This window comes from Mercenaria mercenaria, chromosome 13 (genome assembly GCF_021730395.1).
Source record: "Mercenaria mercenaria strain notata chromosome 13, MADL_Memer_1, whole genome shotgun sequence".
NCBI lineage: Eukaryota > Metazoa > Mollusca > Bivalvia > Venerida > Veneridae > Mercenaria > Mercenaria mercenaria.
Window position 1 is genome coordinate 50,816,972 of NC_069373.1, and position 20,669 is coordinate 50,837,640.

Sequence of the window (20,669 nt, forward strand, 5' to 3'; positions counted from 1 at the left end):
TGGGTCACAGCTGTGGCCTCTAGTGTTCAGAAGGCAAATGTTGACGGACAATGCGTAACGGACAATGACAGGTCACAATACCTCACCTTGAGGACTTCGTGCTCAGATGAGCTAAAAATCTTAACTGTAGAAAAAAGTTTGAATCTAAATCCTTAAACCTAGGTTGAAAAATTAGGACATCACTGTTTACATAGAGTCTGATATAAAAATATACCCTAGAATTTGAGATAATAGAACAGAAATGAAACGTTAGACTTTATATTTTGAAGCTATTAGAAATTATACCTCGCTAACTCTGTCACCAAACAAGGCGAGTGTTTTAGTTCTGTAGTCAAGGGTGATAGTTACTGGGTTACCAATCAACAACAGCTGTTCAACACATGGTAGTCTGTTGATAGGCTTGATGTCATCAACCTGAAAACCATCAACAAAAATCTTAACATAGCATACTCATTAGCCCAAATGTCAGATTATATTCCTTAGCCTGCTAAACTTCTAAAATGGAGTGGTCCAAAATTCAATTTAGGCAATACCATTTATTATTCAAGGGGGTGTTCATTGAAAATTTACTGACTGAACAGCAAACAGTGCAGACCATGATCAGCTTGTACACCCGTGCATATCTTGGTCTGCACTGGTCACAAAGGCAGAATCACTTGGCCAACAGGCTAAAGGTTAGGGATTTTACATGTCTGCCTGTGTAACACAGATTTTTTCCTAACCCAATGGATGACAGGGAATGAGAAACTGAGTGCTGGGAGGTTTCTCATCAATGCTGTGTACCGTAAAAGCACATTTTTTTGCTGGGTCAAAATTTTGCGAATTTGAAATATTGAGTATGTTCGCGAGATTTTAATATTAGCGAAATTGTAAAAATTGTATCCTACTTCAATTAAACAAATGGTAAATATTTACACAAGGATTAATTTTCGAGAGATGTAAGGCCCTGCAATTATAGAGAAAATTAAACCTTCAAGAAAATATCTGCTTTTACAGTATAGGGTTTAGGAAACACATATCTTACACAGACAGACATATTACATAATATTTTCTTTTGTCCTGTCAATGTCACTGCAATATTTTTATAGATTTTTGTAAATATAAGATCACACACAGGAATTCTGTCTATGACTTTGTAATATGATGTTATAATGCACATGTGTAGGTTGAGTTTTCCCCTAGAGGAAAGATAAGGTGATTTATTACCAGAACAACCTCGTCTTTCCTCGTTAGGTTGACATGGGAAGAAGTCATGTTTCCTAAAAGTTGGGAATTCAAAATACTTTATCTGTAGTAGCAAGTGACTACTTAACCTTTAGCCCGCTAAAGTTTTAAAATGGACTGGTCCATCATTCAATTTGGGTAATACTATTTATTGTTAGAAGAGGGGTGTTCACTAAAAATTTACTGACTGAATAGCGAACAGTGCAGACCATGATCATATATAATGGGTGTTCACCTAGGTATTATAGTTACAACAAATAAAATGATAAGGTGTTTGACATAAACCATTTCTAGAATGAAAGGACAGACATAGGCAAACTGGAATCTATTTCTACTCACACTGCTGACAGAAATACTTACCAAAGCAACCTGATTGTAGCTGAGATCTAATTGCTCCAGAGAAAATAGCTTTGAAAGACCTGAAATACATCCACAATACCTGGTTACATCTAAAATTGGTTAAGAATATGTCTTTTTATGCATGTAAGGCAGGTTTACCAAAATTCCCTTTCCTCTGAAAAAAATGTCAAATTAATATACTTTATATTATAACAGGCCTTAAAGGTAGTCATAGTACCTAGAAAAGTAGAAATCTAAATTTTAACTTGGTGTTTTAATAAAATAAGCCAGTTTTTTTCACTCATGTGTGAAAATATTTCGTAGTTCTGCACATCGAAACAAACTTCAGCTTTTCCTTTCCCAATGACACCGTTAAAATTATATTGAGAAAAAGGGAGTGATCTATTAAGAGGCCCTGAAAAGGGTACCTGTAAGCATTTCAAGATTTCAGTGTTATAGCGCAGGGTCTCCAATTCTTCTATATAGTTATATGACATATCTATGTAGGTCATGTGACTCACCTTGTAAGGAATGTAATCTATTCCCAGCTAGATTTAGTGTTTTCAGATTCCCCAGTTTTGAATGCAGGGCCTCCAGCTCTTCTATATCATTATATGACATATCCAGATAGGTCATGTGACTCAACCACTGGAGGTGTTTGATTTCTGTAATCTTGTTATGACTGAGGTCAAGTCGCACAACCTTAGGCATTAGTTGCTGAAATTGGAAAAAATAATAGTGAGGTCTCTGTATACATGTACATAATACCTCGTATGTCTGTAAAAATATAAAAAAGATCAAATGTAGTAGCCTAGTGGTAAGATGCCACACTACAGAACCAGACATTGCTTGTTCAATCACTTGCTCCTCCAACTAGCATAAATATTCTTTTTAATATGACTTAGATTGAGGTGCCATGTATGGTTATTAACACCTCTCAAGCAAAAGAATCAGGGGACACTTCTGCAGCATCTTCTGTATCTTACACAATCTTAAAAAAAAACAAGAGGGCCAAAATGGCCCTATATCGCTCACCTGTTATCATTGCACTTAAGGACAAGAAGGTCAAACAAGAGGACCATGATGGTCCTGAATCGCTCACCTATCCCCACATGACCCAGTGTTGAACTGAGTATGACGTCATTATTTCTATTATTTGACATAGTGACCTAGTTTTTGAGCAAATGTGGCCTAGATATCATCAAGATAAAAAATTCTGACCAATTTTCATGAAGATCCATTGAAAAATATGGCCTCTAGAGAGGTCACAAGGTTTTTCTATTATTTGACCTAATGACCTAGTTTTTGAAGGCACGAGACCCACTTTTAAACTTGACCTAGATATCATCAAGGTGAACATTCTCACCAATTTTCATGAAGATCTCGTGAAAAATATGGCCTCTAGAGAGGTCACAAGGTTTTTCTATTTTTCGACCTACTGACCTAGTTTTTGAACGCACATGACCCAGTTACGAACCTGACCTAGATATCATCAAGCTGAACATTCTGACCAATTTTCATGAAGATCCATTGAGAAATATGGCCTCTAGAGAGGTCACAAGGTTTTTCTATTTTTAGACCTACTGACCTAGTTTTTGACCCCACATGACCCAGTTTCGAACTTGATCTAGATATCATCAAGTTGAACATTCTGACCAATATTCATGAAGATCTCATGAAAAATATGGCCTCTAGAGAGGTCACAAGGTTTTTCTATTTTTAGAACTACTGACCTAGTTTTTAACCCCACGTGACCCAGTTTCGAACTTGACCTAGATATCATCAAGGTGAACCTTCTGACCAATTTTCATGAAGATCCATTGAGAAATATGGCCTCTAGAGAGGTCACAAGGTTTTTCTATTTTTAGATCTAATGACTTAGTTTTTGATCCCACGTGACCCAGTTTCGAACTTGACCTAGATAACATCAAGGTGAACATTCTGACCAATTTTCATGAAGATCTTGTGAAATATATGGCCTCTAGAGTGGTCACAAGGTTTTTCTATTTTTAGACCTAATGACCTAGTTTTTGACCTCACGTGACCCAGTTTCGAACTTGACCTAGATATCATCAAGGTGAACATTCTGACCAATTTTCATGAAGATCTTGTGAAATATATGGCCTCTAGAGAGGTCACAAGGTTTTTCTATTTTTAGACCTACTGACCTAGTTTTTGACGGCACGTGACCCAGTTTCAAACTTGACCTAGATATCATCAAGATGAACATTCTGACCAACTTTCATAAAGATCCCACAAAAAATGTGACCTCTAGAGATGTCACAAGGAAAATTTTACGGACGGACGGACGCACAGATGCACGGACGACGGACGCTGTGTGATCACAAAAGCTCACTTTGTCACTATGTGACAGGTGAGCTAAAAATCATAATCAAGATCAATCAAAAGAATTATGAGAAAATATAGTTGAAATTTTCTTAAAGTTACTTCAAATAAAATTATTTTCAAATTAGGCCAGTAGTTTCATGCCTGAAGGATTACATCAGAGGAGGTTAGGAGCAAAATTTTGACTGATGAAGTCCAAAGGACAGGAACAACAAAGGGAAGAATTTAATCAAAATTAAAAAAGAAATCTTACAATGTACAGATATGTCAAAAAACACCTAAAAATTGGAGGTACCATCCATGTTGTACCACAGAAAAGTGGTCTCGGGTTTTTCCTACGGCCAATAATTAAAAAGTTTCTTAAATAAGCTATTTATAGTAACATAAAAGGGAAGTAATTAAAAAAAATTATTGTAAGTGAACAAAAGGATCTGCCAAATAAAAACAAGAGCACTGCAATCGACGCAAATGCAGAGCAATATACACACAAAACAAAGTCATATGACCTTCGACCCCTAAGTGTGACCTTGACCTTGAAGTGAGCCATCCGAAACATGCGCTCTGCACATTGTTTCGATGAGGTGAACATTTGTGTCAGGTTTCTTTGAAATCCTTCAAGGGGTTCTAGAGTTACAGAGCAGAAGGGAAATTGCTAACCAACAGTCATACAGACAAAAGGACACCAAGGCAATAACATAATATGTCCCTTTCGGCGAATAAAAAGGAATCAAAATTTTATGGTGATACAAGTTGTGTGCAAGTTTGGTTAAAATCAAATCATAAATGAAGCTGCTATTGTGCAGACAAGGTCAAAAGCTAATTTTGGATCTTTCAGGGGCCATAACTCTGGAACCCATAATGGAATCTGATTCAAGAAAGGAACCAAGACCTTATGGTGACATAAGTTTTGTGCAAGTTTGATTAAATTCAAATCATAAATGAAGCTGCTATTGTGCAGACAAGGTCAAAATAGCTAATTCTGGTCCTATCAGGGGCCATGACTCTGGAACCCATGAAGGAATCTGGCCAGCTGAAGAAGGGAAACAAGATCTTGTGGTGATACAAGTTGTGTGCAAGTTTGGTTAAAATCAAATCATAAATGAAGCTGCTATTGTGCAGACAAGGTCAAAATAGCTAATTCTGGCCCTTTCAGGGGCCATCACTCTGGAACCCATGATGGAATCTGGCCAGTTGAAGAAAGGAAGCAAGATCTTGTGGTGATACAAGTTGTGTGCAAGTTTGGTTAAAATCAAATCATAAATGAAGCTGCTATTGTGCAGACAAGGTCAAAATAGCTAATTCTGGCCCTTTCAGGGGTCATAACTCTGGAACCCATAATGGAATCTGATTCAAGAAAGGAACCAAGACCTTATGGTGACATAAGTTTTGTGCAAGTTTGATTAAATTCAAATCATAAATGAAGCTGCTATTGTGCAGACAAGGTCAAAATAGCTAATTCTGGTCCTATCAGGGGCCATGACTCTGGAACCTATAACGGAATCTGGCCAGTTGAAGAAAGAAAGCAAGATCTTGTGGTGATACAAGTTGTGTGCAAGTTTGGTTAAAATCAAATCATAAATGAAGCTGCTATTGTGCAGACAAGGTCAAAAAAGCTAATTTTGGCCCTTTCAGGGGCCATAACTCTGGAACCCATTATGGGATCTGGTTGGTTCAACAAAGGAGCCAAGATCTTATGGTGACACAAGTTTTGTGCAAGTTTGGTTAAATTCAAATCATAAATGAAGCTGCTATTGTGCAGACAAGGTCAAAGTAGCTAATTCTGGCCCTTTCAGGGGCCATAACTCTGGAACCCGTACCGGAATCTGGCCAGCTCAAGAAAGGAACTAAGATCTTATGGTGATACAAGTTGTGTGCAAGTTTGGTAAAAATCAAATCATAAATAAAACTGCTATTGTTCAGACAAGGTCAAAATAGCTCATTCTGGCTCTTCAGGGGCCATAACTCTGGAACCCATGAAGGAATCTGGCCAGTTCAAGAAAGGAACCAAGATCTTATGGTGATACAAGTTGTGTGCAAGTTTGGTTAAATTCAAATCATAAATGAAGCTGCTATCGTGCAGACAAGAAATTGTTGACGCACAAAAATAGCAAATTCTGGCCCTTTAAGGGGCAATAACTCTAGAACCCATGATGGGATCTGGCCAGTTTTCGAAAGGAACTGAGATATCATGCCAGTACAAGTTTTTTACAAGTTTGATCAAAATTGCTTGCAAAATGTGGTCTCTATCTTGTTCACAAGAAATTGTGGACGGACGACAGACGAAGGGCGATCACAAAAGCTCACCCTGTCACTACATGACAGGTGAGCTAAAAAAATACAATAAAATCTTTTTTAAAGAGTCACTAAAATTAGCAACTAGTGACAACTATAAATGAACTTAAATGCACAAAATATTAACCTTTACCCTGCTAAACTTCTAAAATGGACTGGTCTATCATTAAATTTGGGCAGTACCATTTTTATTTGAAGGGGTATTCACTGAAAATTTACAGACTGAATAACAAACAGTGCGGACCATGATCAGCCTGCACGGACATTCAGACTGATCTTGGTCTGTACTGGTAGCATAGGCAAAATCACTTGCCGCTAGAAGGCTAAAAGTTAAATTGTAAAGCAAAACTTAACTAACTCATCAACTGTTAATATTAAGGGAAAGATCTGCAGGAGACAAAATGAAGACTCATTTATTCTATCATTTGTTCATAAATGCTTTGGTATATCTGTAATAGAATTATGACTGAAGTCTACATGTGTGATATTATCACCGTAAGACACCATTTTATAGAGTTGTGACACATGTCTATGTGTATGCTATTATTCCAACAAGTTACCAGCATATGTACCTACCATAGCATCATCTATCTCTGTGATAGAGTTATGACTGAAGTCTACATGTGTGATATTATCCCAGTAAGATACGAGTAGTGTACCATCATCTGCCTTCCACTGAGGTAAATCTTGTAACAACACTTCCTGTAACAGTAAATCAATGTATTGTAAAAATAGTGTTTTTTACTTGTCTAAGACGTCTCTGGTAAAACTCAAAAACAATCATCAAAACACGGGATATAACAAGTAAGTGACAAATGAACTAAAGCGGCGTGCCTTCATCTGCAAGTTAGGGATACTTTTGTTATTGTTGGGTTTAACTTCACACTGGCACACTTATAAATCACATGGTGACTTTCTTAGCTTTGATGGTGGAGGAAGACCCCAGGTGTCCCTCCGTGCATTATTTCATAACCGGCTGGCACCTGGGTAGAACCACAGACCTTTTATAAGTTAGCTGGATGGCTTTATCAAATGAAGAATTCAATGCCCCATGTGAGGCTCAAACCCACATCAATGAGGGGCAAGTGATTTGAAGTCAGCGACCTTAACCACTCTGCCACAGAGGTCCCGGGTTAGGGTTAGGATTCTTTCCTGTGACTTGATCTTGGACATACATGTACTGATCTAACTCTTCAATGAAATACACTTCATCATGCTAAACATTTGCATTAAAATTAATCGCAGTTCATTCAATTTTTAAAAATGTATAGCTAATACACAAAGTGTTCCAGAGGGACAGACAACAAACTTATTAACCCTTAGCCTGCTAAATTTTTAAAATGAACTGGTCCATCATTCAATTTGGGCAGTACCATTTATTATTCAAAGGGATGTTCACTGAAAATTTACTGACTGAATAGCGAACAGTGCAGACCATGATCAGCCTGCACGGATGTGCAGGCTGATCTTGGTCTACACTGGTCGCAAAGGCATACCCACTTGCCGGCAGCAGGCTAATACACAAAGTGTTCCAGAGGGACAGACAACAAACATATTAAATATACAGGTTGACAGTGTGACAGACTACATGAATACACCTTCTGAGGCATAAAAACAGTACTTTTTTGCAGATATCTAAATGTCTTTGTAATCATAACTGGTGTTGAATGTTAGACTTTTTGTGTATCTGGATTACTCAGCATTAGTAACTTATTCAATATGTATATATATTCAATTAAATAAAGAGGTCGTAAAAATAGGATTTTAGGCGTAACATTTATGTCAATCCTCAAAATACCAGCATTTAGATAATTCTTCTATATGTCCAATACAGTGGATGTATTTATTTCATAAACAAAGAATGTATACATACTTTAATGGATGATACAGATTTATTTACTGTGATTGTCTGTAATGTTTGTTTCACAGTATCCAGGCCTCCAATCAATGCTAAATTAACTGACTTCAACTGAAAATACAAACTTCATACTGTTCATACCAATATCCAATGTCACTGAACAAATTCTTAACATCCATTTAAAACTTGATAAATCAATGTTAAAAACTGAACCACCAAAAAGAATTCAGTTACGCTGCATAACATGAAGATATTGTGGAATATTACATATTGTGAAATCATACATATTCTCCGGGACTAAGTTGCAAGGAGTTCATGGTTAGTTCAATCCACAATAATTAATCTAAAGATAACAGTTAAGTTCCCATTCATTGTATGTTCAAAGGTCAAAATCTAAGAATGTATATCCCCAAGAAAAGCTGTTTTGGCCAAAATTATGAAATTCTGTGTGCACAAAATTAAATGACTTTACAGAAATGAGATCATCAAAAATTCAAATCTAAAACTAATACCAGCCAACTGACATTTGAGATAATCGCTTGAAAATTGTCAACTAACTTTAGATTGAACTATGTACTGTAAGCCCAATATGAAACTTTTTTTTTTTCACAATTAACACTGAGACTAGCATTCTCCTAGTCTTAACTGACATACACAAGTGGTTTTCAAGACATACACAAGATGAATCTTCAAATGTAGAAATAAATGGTCAAGTAATAGACATAATGTGAAAGTACATCAAACCTTCAAGCTGTGAACATGTGAGAAGGATAGCTCTCAATTAATATACTTTACATAGTCCAGTTCTATTGCAAAGCATTGCAGTTCACAGTGTAAATACAATTAGCCGAATTCACTTGCCACCAAAACAGAGTCAACAATTACTAAATAAAAACTGTGCAAAGAAGAAATTCAGCCCATTTAAAGAACATTTTATTAAAAGATGTAATTCCAAAAATACATACCTCTAGTTTTTGCAGGGACTTGAATAGGGTAAGATCAAACTGTAAACTGTATGTATCAATGTTACTGTTGCCAATTTTCTTCCCTCCACATACCTGCAAATATATAAAAAATTACCTACCCTAACAGACTTAATTTACTAGGTATGAATATACAGAAATGTTCTAAAAAATGTCTAGCATAAGCGATTTTGTTTTGTTCTAAAAAACAAAAACGCCTGAAAACTAGTCAACGGTTACAAACCACTTTTGATGTTAATAACTGATTACCCAATTGGATAAAATGTCAACATTTACCTCCCCTTCCTGCTTCTTTATAACACCTTTGAGTTTCACTAACGTATTTATATGCAAAATTGTCTATTTTTCAGATAATCATTAGTCCAGGAATGAAGCCTGGCTTGGACATAGTAGGCATACACTTTGTAAATATTTCATAGCAATAATTTCATTCAGCAAACTTTCAATCAAATTAAATGGTAAAAACAACTGATTGTACAGATATCTGATATCTAACCAATCCTATTATGAAATTGCTTCACTGAATGCCTATCCTGTATGAAGCATTAGAAGACATCTTACCTGTATACATTTCAATCTGGTTATAAAGTCCAGTATGTGGCCCAAATCTCTTTTTACATCTCCACTTTCTGAATTACATGAAGGAGACTATGTTATCATATTGAAACTTCTGAGCTCACAATCACAAATCAATTTCTTTACTTCTTCAACTATAAAGTAATTGATATCCACCATTTGAAGATATTTTTACACTTTTCGCAAAAGGGTTAGTACCAATTCCTATATCACAAATCAAGTCTATTTGAAGTGACACATGTAAAATGATGACATCACATACAGTGACCACAAAACAGTGCTACCATATTTGATCTACCCGTACTACTTTTTACATGTATCAGACATATTGAAATGGAAATACAATATAGCAAAGGTTTGTTTTAATTAGGAATCTGTTATACAACACATCATATTATTCACTCATATTCTGCCCAAGATAACAGTTACATTTCTTTGATATGTCGATATGGTATTATTTGTTGGGTTTAAGGTCAAACCGACACAATTATAGGTCATATGGTGACTTTCCAGCTTTGATGATGGAGGAAGACCCAAGTTGCCCCTCCGTGCATTATTTCATCACAAGTGGGCACCTGGGTAGAACCACCGACCTTCCGTAAGCCTGCTGGATAGTTTCCTCACATGAAGAATGCAATGCCCCGAGTAAGGCTCAAACCCACATCGATGAGGGGCAAGTGATTTGAAGTCTTAACCTTAACCACTCGGCCACGGAGGCCCACAAAATTTATTACAATATGCTTCTGCTCTTTTTGAAATATAAGAGACACACTTCAGAAAAAAATACTCTAATAACAAAACAAGAGGGCCATGATGGCCCTATATCGCTCACCTGTTATCACTGCACTTGAGGACAAGAAGGTCCTCAGAAAAAATATCTAAGTCCAAAGGACAGGAACAACAAAGGGAAGAAATTTAACCAAAAAGAAAAAAAAATTCTTACAAGGTATAGATATGTCAAAATACAATTGGAGGTACCATCCATGTTGTACCACAGAAAAGTGGTCTCGGTTTTTCCCTACGGCCAATAATAAAAAAGTTACTAAAAATAAGCTATTTATAGTAACGTTAAAGGGAAGTAATTAAAAAAAAATATATTGTAAGTGAACAAAAGAAGGATCTGCCAAATAAATCTGTTGACATAAATGAAATTTCAGATCAGTATCTTCATTAGTTACGGAGATATACCCATTTTAATCTAAAATAAAGGGAGGTAATTTGACATAAAATCAGTCCATAGTTATCTACCCTGATTGTCTCAGTCCAACTAATAACAATAATGAAATTTCAAATAAGTCCTATAAGTACTTACTGATATAAATCCATTTTGATTACAATCAGGGGAGGTAATCAGATATAAATAACTTTGGAACCTATGATTGGATCTGATTTGTTAGGAATCCAAGATTTATTGTTGTTGAAGATATTTTGGAAGTTTGTATCAAACAAAACCATAAATGAAGTCTCTATATGGCTGCAAAAGCCAAAATAGCCAATTTTGGACCTTTAAGGGGCCATAACTCTGGAACCCATGAAGGAATCTGGCCAGCTGAAGAAAGGAAACAAGATCTTGTGGTGATACAAGTTGTGTGCAAGTTTGGTTAAAATCAAATCATAAATGAAGCTGCTATTGTGCAGACAAGGTCAAAATAGCTAATTCTGGCCCTTTCAGGGGCCATCACTCTGGAACCCATGAAGGAATCTGGCCAGTTGAAGAAAGGAAGCAAGATCTTGTGGTGATACAAATTGTGTGCAAGTTTGGTTAAAATCAAATCATAAATGAAGCCGCTATTGTGCAGACAAGGTCAAAATAGCTAATTCTGGCCCTTTCAGGGGCCATCACTCTGGAACCCATAATGGAATCTCGCCAGTTCAAGACAGGAACCAAGATCTTATGGTGATACAAGTTGTGTGCCAGTTTGGTAAAAATCAAATCATAAATAAAGCTGCTATTGTGCAGACAAGGTCAAAATAGCTAATTTTGACCTTTCAGGGGCCATAACTCTGGAACCCATAAAAGGATCTGGCAAGTTCAATAAAGGAACCAAGATCTTATGGTGATACAAGTTGTGTGCCAGTTTGGTAAAAATCAAATCATAAATAAAGCTGCTATTGTGCAGACAAGGTCAAAATAGCTAATTTTGGCTCTTTCAGGGGCCATAACTCTGGAACCCATAATGGGATTTGGCCAGTTCAAGAAAGGAACCGTGATCTTATGGAGATACAAGTTGTGTGCAAGTTTGATTAAAATAAAATCATAAATGAAACCACTATCGTGCAGACAAGAAATTGTTGACGCACTGACATACGGACTGACGATGGACGAAGGGTGATCACAAAAGCTCACCTTGTCACTATGTGACAGGTGAGCTAATAAAACAAGAGGGTCATGATGACCCTGGATCGCTCAACTGAGAAATATGAGCTCCATATTTCAAATGTCAAACTGATGCTAAAATAATTAAGAAAGTCAGTAGGTCACATTCAATCATGGTCAATGAAAGTCAGTTTATGATCCGTGTGCAAAATTGTGTATGTCATCCAAATTTCGAGGCTGTATCTTAAAAAACAAGAATGTAGGTCAGCAGGTCAAGGTCCAGTCAAATGACATCATAGAACTTGGGGTCATCAGGTAATTATAATTAAACAGTCTTAGAAATAGAATCAGATAATTTTTTAAGTATTTTTCCTATATAATTCATATAATAACTAAGTGACCCCCTGGACGGGGCCTCTTTTAACCCCAGGGGCATACTCTGAACAATTCTTGTGGAGGACTACTAGGCAATGCATCATACCAAATATCAAAAGCCTAGGTCTTGTGGTTTCAGACAAGAAGATTTTTAAAGTTTTTTCCTATATAAGTGTAAAACTTGGGACCCCCAGGGCAGGGCCTCTTTTCACCCCAGGGGTACAATTTGAACAATTTTGGCAGAGGACCATAAGACAATGCTACAAAACAAATATCAAAGGCCTATGTCTTGTGGTTTCAGACGAGAAGATTTTTAAACTTTTTTTCCTATATAAGTCTAATAGTATGTAAAATTTGGGACCCCTCGGGGCAGGGCCATATTTGACCCTAGGGGAATAAATTGAACAATCTTGGTAGAGGACTACTAGATGATGCTACATACCAAATATCAAAGCCCTAGGCCAAGTGGTTTTGTACAAGAAGATTTTTAAAGTCTTCCCTATATAAGTCTATATAAACCACGTGACCCCCAGGGTGGGGCCATATTTGACCCTAGGGGGATATCTGAACAATCTTGGTACAGGACCACTTGATGATGCTACATACCAGATATCAAAGCCCTAGGCCCTGTGGTTTTGGATAAGAAGATTTTTTAAATTTTTCCTTTCGGTTGCCATGGCAACCAGAGTTCTGCAAGGAATTAAATTCTTTGAAAAATTTTGAAAGAGGGCCACCCAAGGATCATTCCTGTGAAGTTTGGTGTTATTCTGCCCAGTGGTTTTCAAGATGAAGATTTTTTAAGAAAATGTTGACGGACACATGACGGACATTGAGCAGTCACAAAAGCTCACCATGAGCCTTTGGCTCAGGTGAGCTAAAAAAAATCTGCTACGGAATCTTTATTGAAAACAAGAATGTTACATACCACAGGTAGGTTCTGGCAGCTTCAATCTTTCCGTGAGGGCATACAGGTGGAGTGGAGTTGTTTTGTACAATTCCCTGGTTTGTAGTATCATATCTCCTAAAGTGAAAAGATTTAATTTCTATTGAAAGATACAATTCATTTTCAGTTCTATCATAAGAACTGATTAATTTTGTCACTGATTTTGGTACCAACTGCATAAAATTGTTATTTCCAGCCAATCATCATTATTACCCTCCCTCAGAAAAAAGTGCACTATACTTAGATACAGAACACGATGTTAACGTACCGAAATACATTTCCTTACTAACCTTTCTCATAAAGTTCCTCTGCCATAACTTGGGTAATTCCATGAATTTCCTGAAAATGACAGTTAAACAACACCTTTTTACACCTTCTCAATCCAAGCTTACACAAGGATGTATTTTAAATGTATTCTAAAATAAAACTTACTACTACTTCCTGAAAAATATAAAACATTTAAGAAAAAACTTATCCATTCCACTTCTTGCTTGAATTCCATAAAAATCTGTTAAAAGGCAAAGATTTTAGACACTTATCCTTCTCAATAAGCAGAATTAAAAGAAAATGAGAGAACAATTATCATAACAAGTCTGATCCAAAAGTCCTGAATGTTCTCTGAGAAAAAAAAAATTAAAATTAAAACTACAGTTGAAACTCGAGCCATATCTCAAACTCGCTTATCTCCAAATTCCATATATCTCGAAGATATTTTCAAGTCCCATCCCTAAAACATGTGCACAAAACATCATTTTAGTCCAATTTTGATTATCTCAAAGTAAAATGTCCAATCCTTTGGAATTCGAGATAAAAAGTCTCGACTGAATTTATATGTTTATCCTCGATTTTCATTATTTATGAAAGAACATATTCTTACATATTGATCAAATTCCAGGAAAGCTGCCAGACAGTTTGGCATTTTCTGTGACACAAAGTGTAGTACAGTCTGTAAGTAGATCTCAAGATCATGCTGGCGCTTCTTTATAAAACTCTCCGACTGGTTCCCAAATAATTTTTTAGGCGGCAACAGGTTCTTGTCCAGTTTACATGAGGAACACAACTGAAACATCAAAGAAAACTGTTGACAGTACATAATGAAACTATGTGCCCCTACAATATAACTTAAGAGTTCTTAAAGCAACCTGTTCTGTTCACACTTATAAGGCAAACATTGTTTTTCTGTCTCAAAAGTTGATGTGGGTACTATGAAAGTGATCAGTGATACAAACTTACTGACATGCGATTGAAACAATGGAGGAAGTAAATTCTTCCTACCTTTTTTACCAATATCTAACATTTCCTTTCAATCATTTTACCATTTTTCAATGTCATAATATAGATATTTGGTAGAGATAAACATGCTGAAAATTTCAACCTAACTGTGAGCCAGCAGCTTTAGATAGAAGTTTTAGAAGTTTTCGCATAACGAATTGTTTTAAGAGCATGATAAAAGTTAGGTTTATACAATGTACTGAGGCAAAACTGAACAAAGAAAGAACACTCGGACATTTGAAACCCTTCCACATACTACCAGTTTACATACAAATGAGCTGCACCATGAGAAAACCAACATAGTGTGTTTGCGACCAGCATGGATCCAGACCAGCCTGCGCATAAGGATCCATGCTGTTTGCTAATGGTTTCTTCTAAGTTGCAATAGGCTTTGAAAGCGAACAGCATGGATCCTAACCAAACTGCATGGATGCGCAGGCTGGTCTGGATCCATGCTGGTCACAAATGCACTATGTTGGTTTTCTCATGGTGCGGCTCAAATGCTTTATTCGAGAAAACTGGCAAAGCTCTGTAAAGTGTAAATCAAATTTATGAAACCTTGCTTAGTCTCAGTGGTCATTTCATGAAGCCAAAGAGTTATGAAAAGTTTGAAAGTCTCCAATACAACAGCTCTTGAAAAACCTGCTATTATATATAAACAAAAAAGAATCATAATTGTGACAAAACAAAAATCAGAGTTAATTGTAACTTGCCCTGTCCCATAATGGAAAAGACATGTGTGAAGGCCTGGTAGCTTTTGAGAAAACTGCTCTATGCAATTACATATAAAACTTTTGTGATGAATAAGTAACAACAAAAGCTTTACTTTTTGAAAAATTTCAAATAGTTGAGCTAAAAAATCATCAAAAACTGTCTACAAAAGTTGAAAACCCAATAACGGTACTGGCTGAGATTAATTTGTTTTCATCCATTAAAATTAAAGAACACTTAATTTTTAAGTTTTATCACGTAAACATTTGAATGCTATACAAACCTTCTCATGCAGATCGTGAAAGTCACTGTATCGATGCTTCACCTTCCAGGAGTATGAGCCAATGGTCACTTCAATAACATAGATCTAAAACAAGAAAATATTAGTAAAACCAATGGATGCTCCCCAAAATTTGCATATTAAAAGAACAAAAGTTGAAGTTACTGACCGGGCACATACCGTTTACTAATGTTATATAATCGAAGGGAAATATCTCATTGAAAAATCATTCCAACAGATAATGAAGAAAACGTGTTAAACTCCTCTTGAGAGTGAAGCATCCTAAGAATTTTTGCTGAAATCCAGGCAGTGGTTGCCAGGGTTCAAGCTAGCCCAGAAAAATTGGGAGAATTGACTTCTCCCTTCAGTGAAAATAGGGAGAAGTTTTCTCAGAACAGGAAGAAGTGAGGCTGCGGGTCAAAACAGTCATTAATTAAACCGTATATTACAGTTCTGATGGTACAACACAAAGGAATAACATTTCAAAACAACACATATTTTACTTATAAGTACAAAATGCCAAGTATCAAATACAAACACACACAGTGAACATGTATTTATGCAGTCGTTTGAAACATTCATGAATAATACTAAATCAGCATCAGTATTATAACAGGCATGTGTAGTGTGATTTGTTGTTCGGCTCATGTGTCATGACCCCTTGCATAATTATGCTTTATCAAATTTTGCCAGTCTACATATAACACAGTGCGATTTGCCAGGCTCATCTTCCTTCCACCAGTCAAAACTAACAATAGAAAATTAATTTTTCAATTCTTATCCATGCACACCCCTGTTTCATACCCCAGCTGGTCAAAATCCGGATATCCAAAATTTTATGTCCGGATACTGATACACTCATAAGCATTACCCAATTCTGCAGTCTAAAGAATATATTTCACAAATTGTGATGATGCAAAGACAATTTAACAGCACAGGACAGTATCTGATATTAAAGTCTACAATGACAATACCTTTTATTGGAGAAAATTAAGAAAAATGTTCATGAAATACCGGCAAGTTGTCACCGCGAGCAGACATTCTGACAGCCTACTTTCGTTTTCAAAAAACTTTTACAAAAAGATAAAAGCTAATGTGCTTGCTGAGAAGTACTCCTCACTATGATGGTGCTATAGTTTACTAATGTTGAATAATCAAAGGGCAATAAGTCAGTGAACAAGAGCTGCCACAGGAGACAGCGCACTCGACTATTTCGATGCTGGATAGTGAAACTGGGCACATCTGAGGAAACTGGATCTACCACTAAATAAATAATCCATATGGAACAATCTGTTTCATATTCCTATTAACAGACACAAGTTAAAGAAAATCTTCAATGTACTGACCTTCCCATATATGTTATCAAATTTGCAGAATACTAAAATGCCTTAATTATTACTCTAATATGCTTGACTCTGTTAAAACACGCTTACGCTAGAATGACGTCACGCTAACATGCGGTGACGTCGATGTTTTTGTTGCGACCAAGAAAGCGCGCATATTAGAATCGTAATAATTTATAGCAAAACCGCGTTTTAACACTATTTATACACTTGGGCAGTAATAGTAATTAATACGTCGTACAAATAATTTCACTCGGGCTGCGCCCTCGTGTCATTATTACGCCCGACGTATAACCGCCTATCGTGCATAGTGTTATAACACTCTTTTGCCATATATTATTTCTTAATTAAAAGAAAATGGTTTGTCAAAATGTAACTTAATGTTATTTATCTAATCTAATTTTGCGACTGTTGGATCCCTTGTGATTTATCATTAAGTTTAATGTTCCTCTGTTATTTAAGCTTTGAAAGAAAATGTTAACAATCGGGCGAATGCTGGTTAGTATCTGTGAACCAATCAGATTCTAGAGGTACGGATCCGTACCACTACAGAGTTCCATTATGAATAGGATTAGGAAGTCAAAGGCAAAATCAGTCGAGTTGAACGAGCTTTGAAGGTTCTTACCGTGAATGTGTCTGTGGTCTCCGTGTCAGTGATTTTAATTGAACTGCTGGCGGTCACATTATCTATGTCTTTACCAAACTGAGCCATTATTGTCACCAGTATTAATCGGGAAATATTATCATTTTTGTTGTTATTTTTGACCTACGCCCTACAGGAGTATGCTCCCTTGGAATTTGACATTAGGGACGACAGTTCGTATTTCTACACATCCATAATAATATATTTTCAGCAATTAATTTGAAATATGACAACTCTTCAATTATTTAGAATGATTTTTTTTTAAAAAAATTCACCATAAAAAGAAAGAAATAAGAGTTTTTAAGTATCCGTAATTGAAAAGATGATAGCTTTGTATTGGCTAAATTCCGGAATCAGAATCCGGTATTAATCAGGTCATAAACCTCTAAATAGTATGCTCCTATGGTGTGTTTAGCAAGAGTGGACAAGGATGAAAGACGTTGTTGCTATGTTCGAAGTTAGATGTAAATAAATGCTAAATGGCAACTTTGTTTAATACAAGATATTTTTCTTCTTCAAGTGTGCAGTGGGTCAATCCAGGGATATTGCTTTCAAAAATAATTACTCATGTGAGGCACAAAACAAGCGCAGGTAAAATGATAAAAACAGTTTGTATGCATCTATTCTAGCTTTTCAACTAGAAAAGTTTGTATCGAATTTACGATGATATTTGATTGTCTACAATAAATCGAATTTTGTCTGTCTGTCTGTTACGTAGTCGATCCTAATGTTGGTATAACACTGCGGATGGGTATGCGAGCTTAGTAACAGCTCTGGAGGCTAGTCTTAAGCCTCGACTGTCTTGGCGCTGATGATGCTTTCTTCCAGCTTGCCCCATTTAATTAACACCGTACAAAGAAAACATTCTTAACTAGTTCAGTGCTAGCACTTTACACTAAAACATTTAGAGTGATTTGTGACCTGGTTCAACTTCAACTTTAAACTGCCATAAAATCAACACTGATTACACTTGGCAGGCGCTTGTCAGGAGCAGTTATTAGTTTAAAAGATATGTATTGTGCATGGGGGTTAAAAGTATATATAGCATATACATATATTGCAAAGATAAAAGATCTACAGAACTAATTTGAAAGCTTCTGGTTATTAAAAATATTTGTAGTTCAAAGTTAGTATATTTGACTCGTTTAACTCTGTGTTAAAGCTTTTGTCTAATTAAGAAGTCCAAGTTGTCCACTGGCGGCACCATATCCTCCATAATTTTGGGAGGTAAATCTGTTGAATTCTCCATGCTGTTTGAGTGGTGGCAGGCTGAACACTCGCAGCATGTTGGTGACACAGCCCTCGTCCCGGGTCTTGTAATCCTTCTTAATGAAGCGTGCTGTCTGTCGCTGGATATTGTGATGGAATTTATGACTTAAGAGAGGTAAAGGGTCCCATAGAGTGAATCCGTACTCCGGGATGGAACGGATGAGTGATATGTAGGCGGAGTTTCTGCTTTCAAATGGACAGTCCTCGTGGCTGCGAAGAAGAAAACCTGTAGTTGAGTGTTTTTCCTGCACATATTGGACAATGGTGACCTTCTACAGCGGTGACATCAACATACGGGTTACTGGGTATCTGTTGGAGGAAAGTTTGTTGAGTTTATAAAACTGAGAAGACTTGTTTCAGATACTTTAGATGTAACATTCATCAGCGTTGAAGCGAATTCCCCATATGGTGACCCATTTCTCAAGTTCCTGTAGATCGTTTGTAGCCTTGAATGGTCACTGACTTGACCCGGATGCTCCTGGAGTGTCGCCTTCGCAGACTACGTCCATCTTCTTTTCTGTCAGGAAACACGGCAATCAATTGTTAAGCTCGCCCTGTATGCCGTAGCATTCTAGTTTATAAAGGAGTTTGTTATGGGGCCTGTATCAAAGGCTTTACTACTGTCGAGTATAGCAACATCTATTGTTGAATGATTTGATGAGACATGAAGAGTTAAACCAGAACGATAGCCATGTTAAGGTTGTTACTGTTTTGTGGAAGTCGATGAATTTAAAAATGTGACTGTAGACGATATGCTCGAGGATCTGCATGGAATGGAGGTCAACGAAACTAGTCTGTAATTCTACGCGAGATGTCTGTCGCCCTTCTGGAACATTGGGAATATGAATGCATTCCGCCAGTCGCCTAAAGGTAGTTTGTCTGTATCAGCAGAGTATTGATAAATGTCGCATAGCCCAGGTGATAATTCTTTGGTGCAGGTTTTCAACAATAAATTTGGGGCTCATTCTTTTGTGCTGACTTTAGGTTTGGTGGAATCATTATCTCTAGTGAATATAGATTGGAATGGTTCTACGAGGATGTCGACTTTCGCTTCGGTGTCTGTGATGAAATCTCCTTTCTGTTTCGGAGGTGTTGTGCCTATGTTATCTTGTTTCTGGGATTTGATATCCTTCCAGAATGGTTTGGAGTTGTTGGACTGGATGACTTCTTCAATGACCATGTTGACGTGGTTCCATTCTGCAGCTCGATATTGTCGTTTACACTCTTTCTGGAAGTGTCTATACTTCGACCAGCTTTTTTTTGTGTGTCTAGGTGAGCCTTCTTCTTCAGTGTTCTGTGTAGTTTGTTATTCACACATGGTAGTGACTGTTTGCTTTCATAGGTTTTTGATGGTACTTGTTTATTTATGGGTTGAGTAATTCTATGTTACAGAGCGGCCATGGTTCTTCTGTATCAGAGACAAGTGATAGTAGCATTTATACTTGTCAATTGGCTTTGAAGAATTGGTGGACTTTCAGATATTTCTGACTGTTATAGGAACAGCGGATGTCTGCATCAAAAATGACAAGAAAGCGTGGTCAGAAATTCTAGAGCGTTAATTGATGACTTTATTGACAATGAATTAGTGGTGAAGACAAGGTATAGAAGTTTCTCGTTCCTGGTGGGTCATTCGTGTATATATTTATACATTTTACTAAGATCTATTCATTCATAATGCCAATTGATTGTTGCTACGGAGTGTGTTTCCTAATTTATATCAGGGCATTTATATGAAGCCGCCATACAAGATTGTTTTGGTGGAATTAAGGAGATTTAAATAATCTACAAGATATTCAAGGTCTGTTGAGTTCAATTACGGCATTTAGAAGAAGAGACGTATAAAAGTTTCTTTAATTCTTTAATTTCAATGTAATTTTGGCATACTCTACTTCACAGTT

At 36.5% G+C, this 20,669-nt stretch overlaps 1 protein-coding gene across 2 annotated transcripts in view; it reads right to left on the reverse strand.

The window, feature by feature from the left end:
• The window catches only part of LOC128547920 (nischarin-like), a 43,827-nt gene extending 26,160 nt beyond the window's left edge, over positions 1-17,667 (reverse strand). For both annotated transcript variants that reach the window (XM_053521809.1, XM_053521808.1), the window contains exons 1-12: positions 17,485-17,667; positions 15,520-15,603; positions 14,131-14,313; positions 13,544-13,592; positions 13,236-13,331; positions 9,604-9,671; positions 9,025-9,117; positions 8,075-8,170; positions 6,778-6,903; positions 2,085-2,280; positions 1,585-1,643; positions 286-414 (exon numbers count right to left, since the gene is read on the reverse strand). In XM_053521809.1, coding sequence (XP_053377784.1) covers positions 286-414; positions 1,585-1,643; positions 2,085-2,280; positions 6,778-6,903; positions 8,075-8,170; positions 9,025-9,117; positions 9,604-9,671; positions 13,236-13,331; positions 13,544-13,592; positions 14,131-14,313; positions 15,520-15,603; positions 17,485-17,571 — 1,266 coding nt within the window. In that variant the 5' untranslated portion in view covers positions 17,572-17,667. The remainder of the gene's footprint in view (positions 1-285; positions 415-1,584; positions 1,644-2,084; positions 2,281-6,777; positions 6,904-8,074; positions 8,171-9,024; positions 9,118-9,603; positions 9,672-13,235; positions 13,332-13,543; positions 13,593-14,130; positions 14,314-15,519; positions 15,604-17,484) is intronic.
• Positions 17,668-20,669: the final 3,002 nt, after the last annotated feature.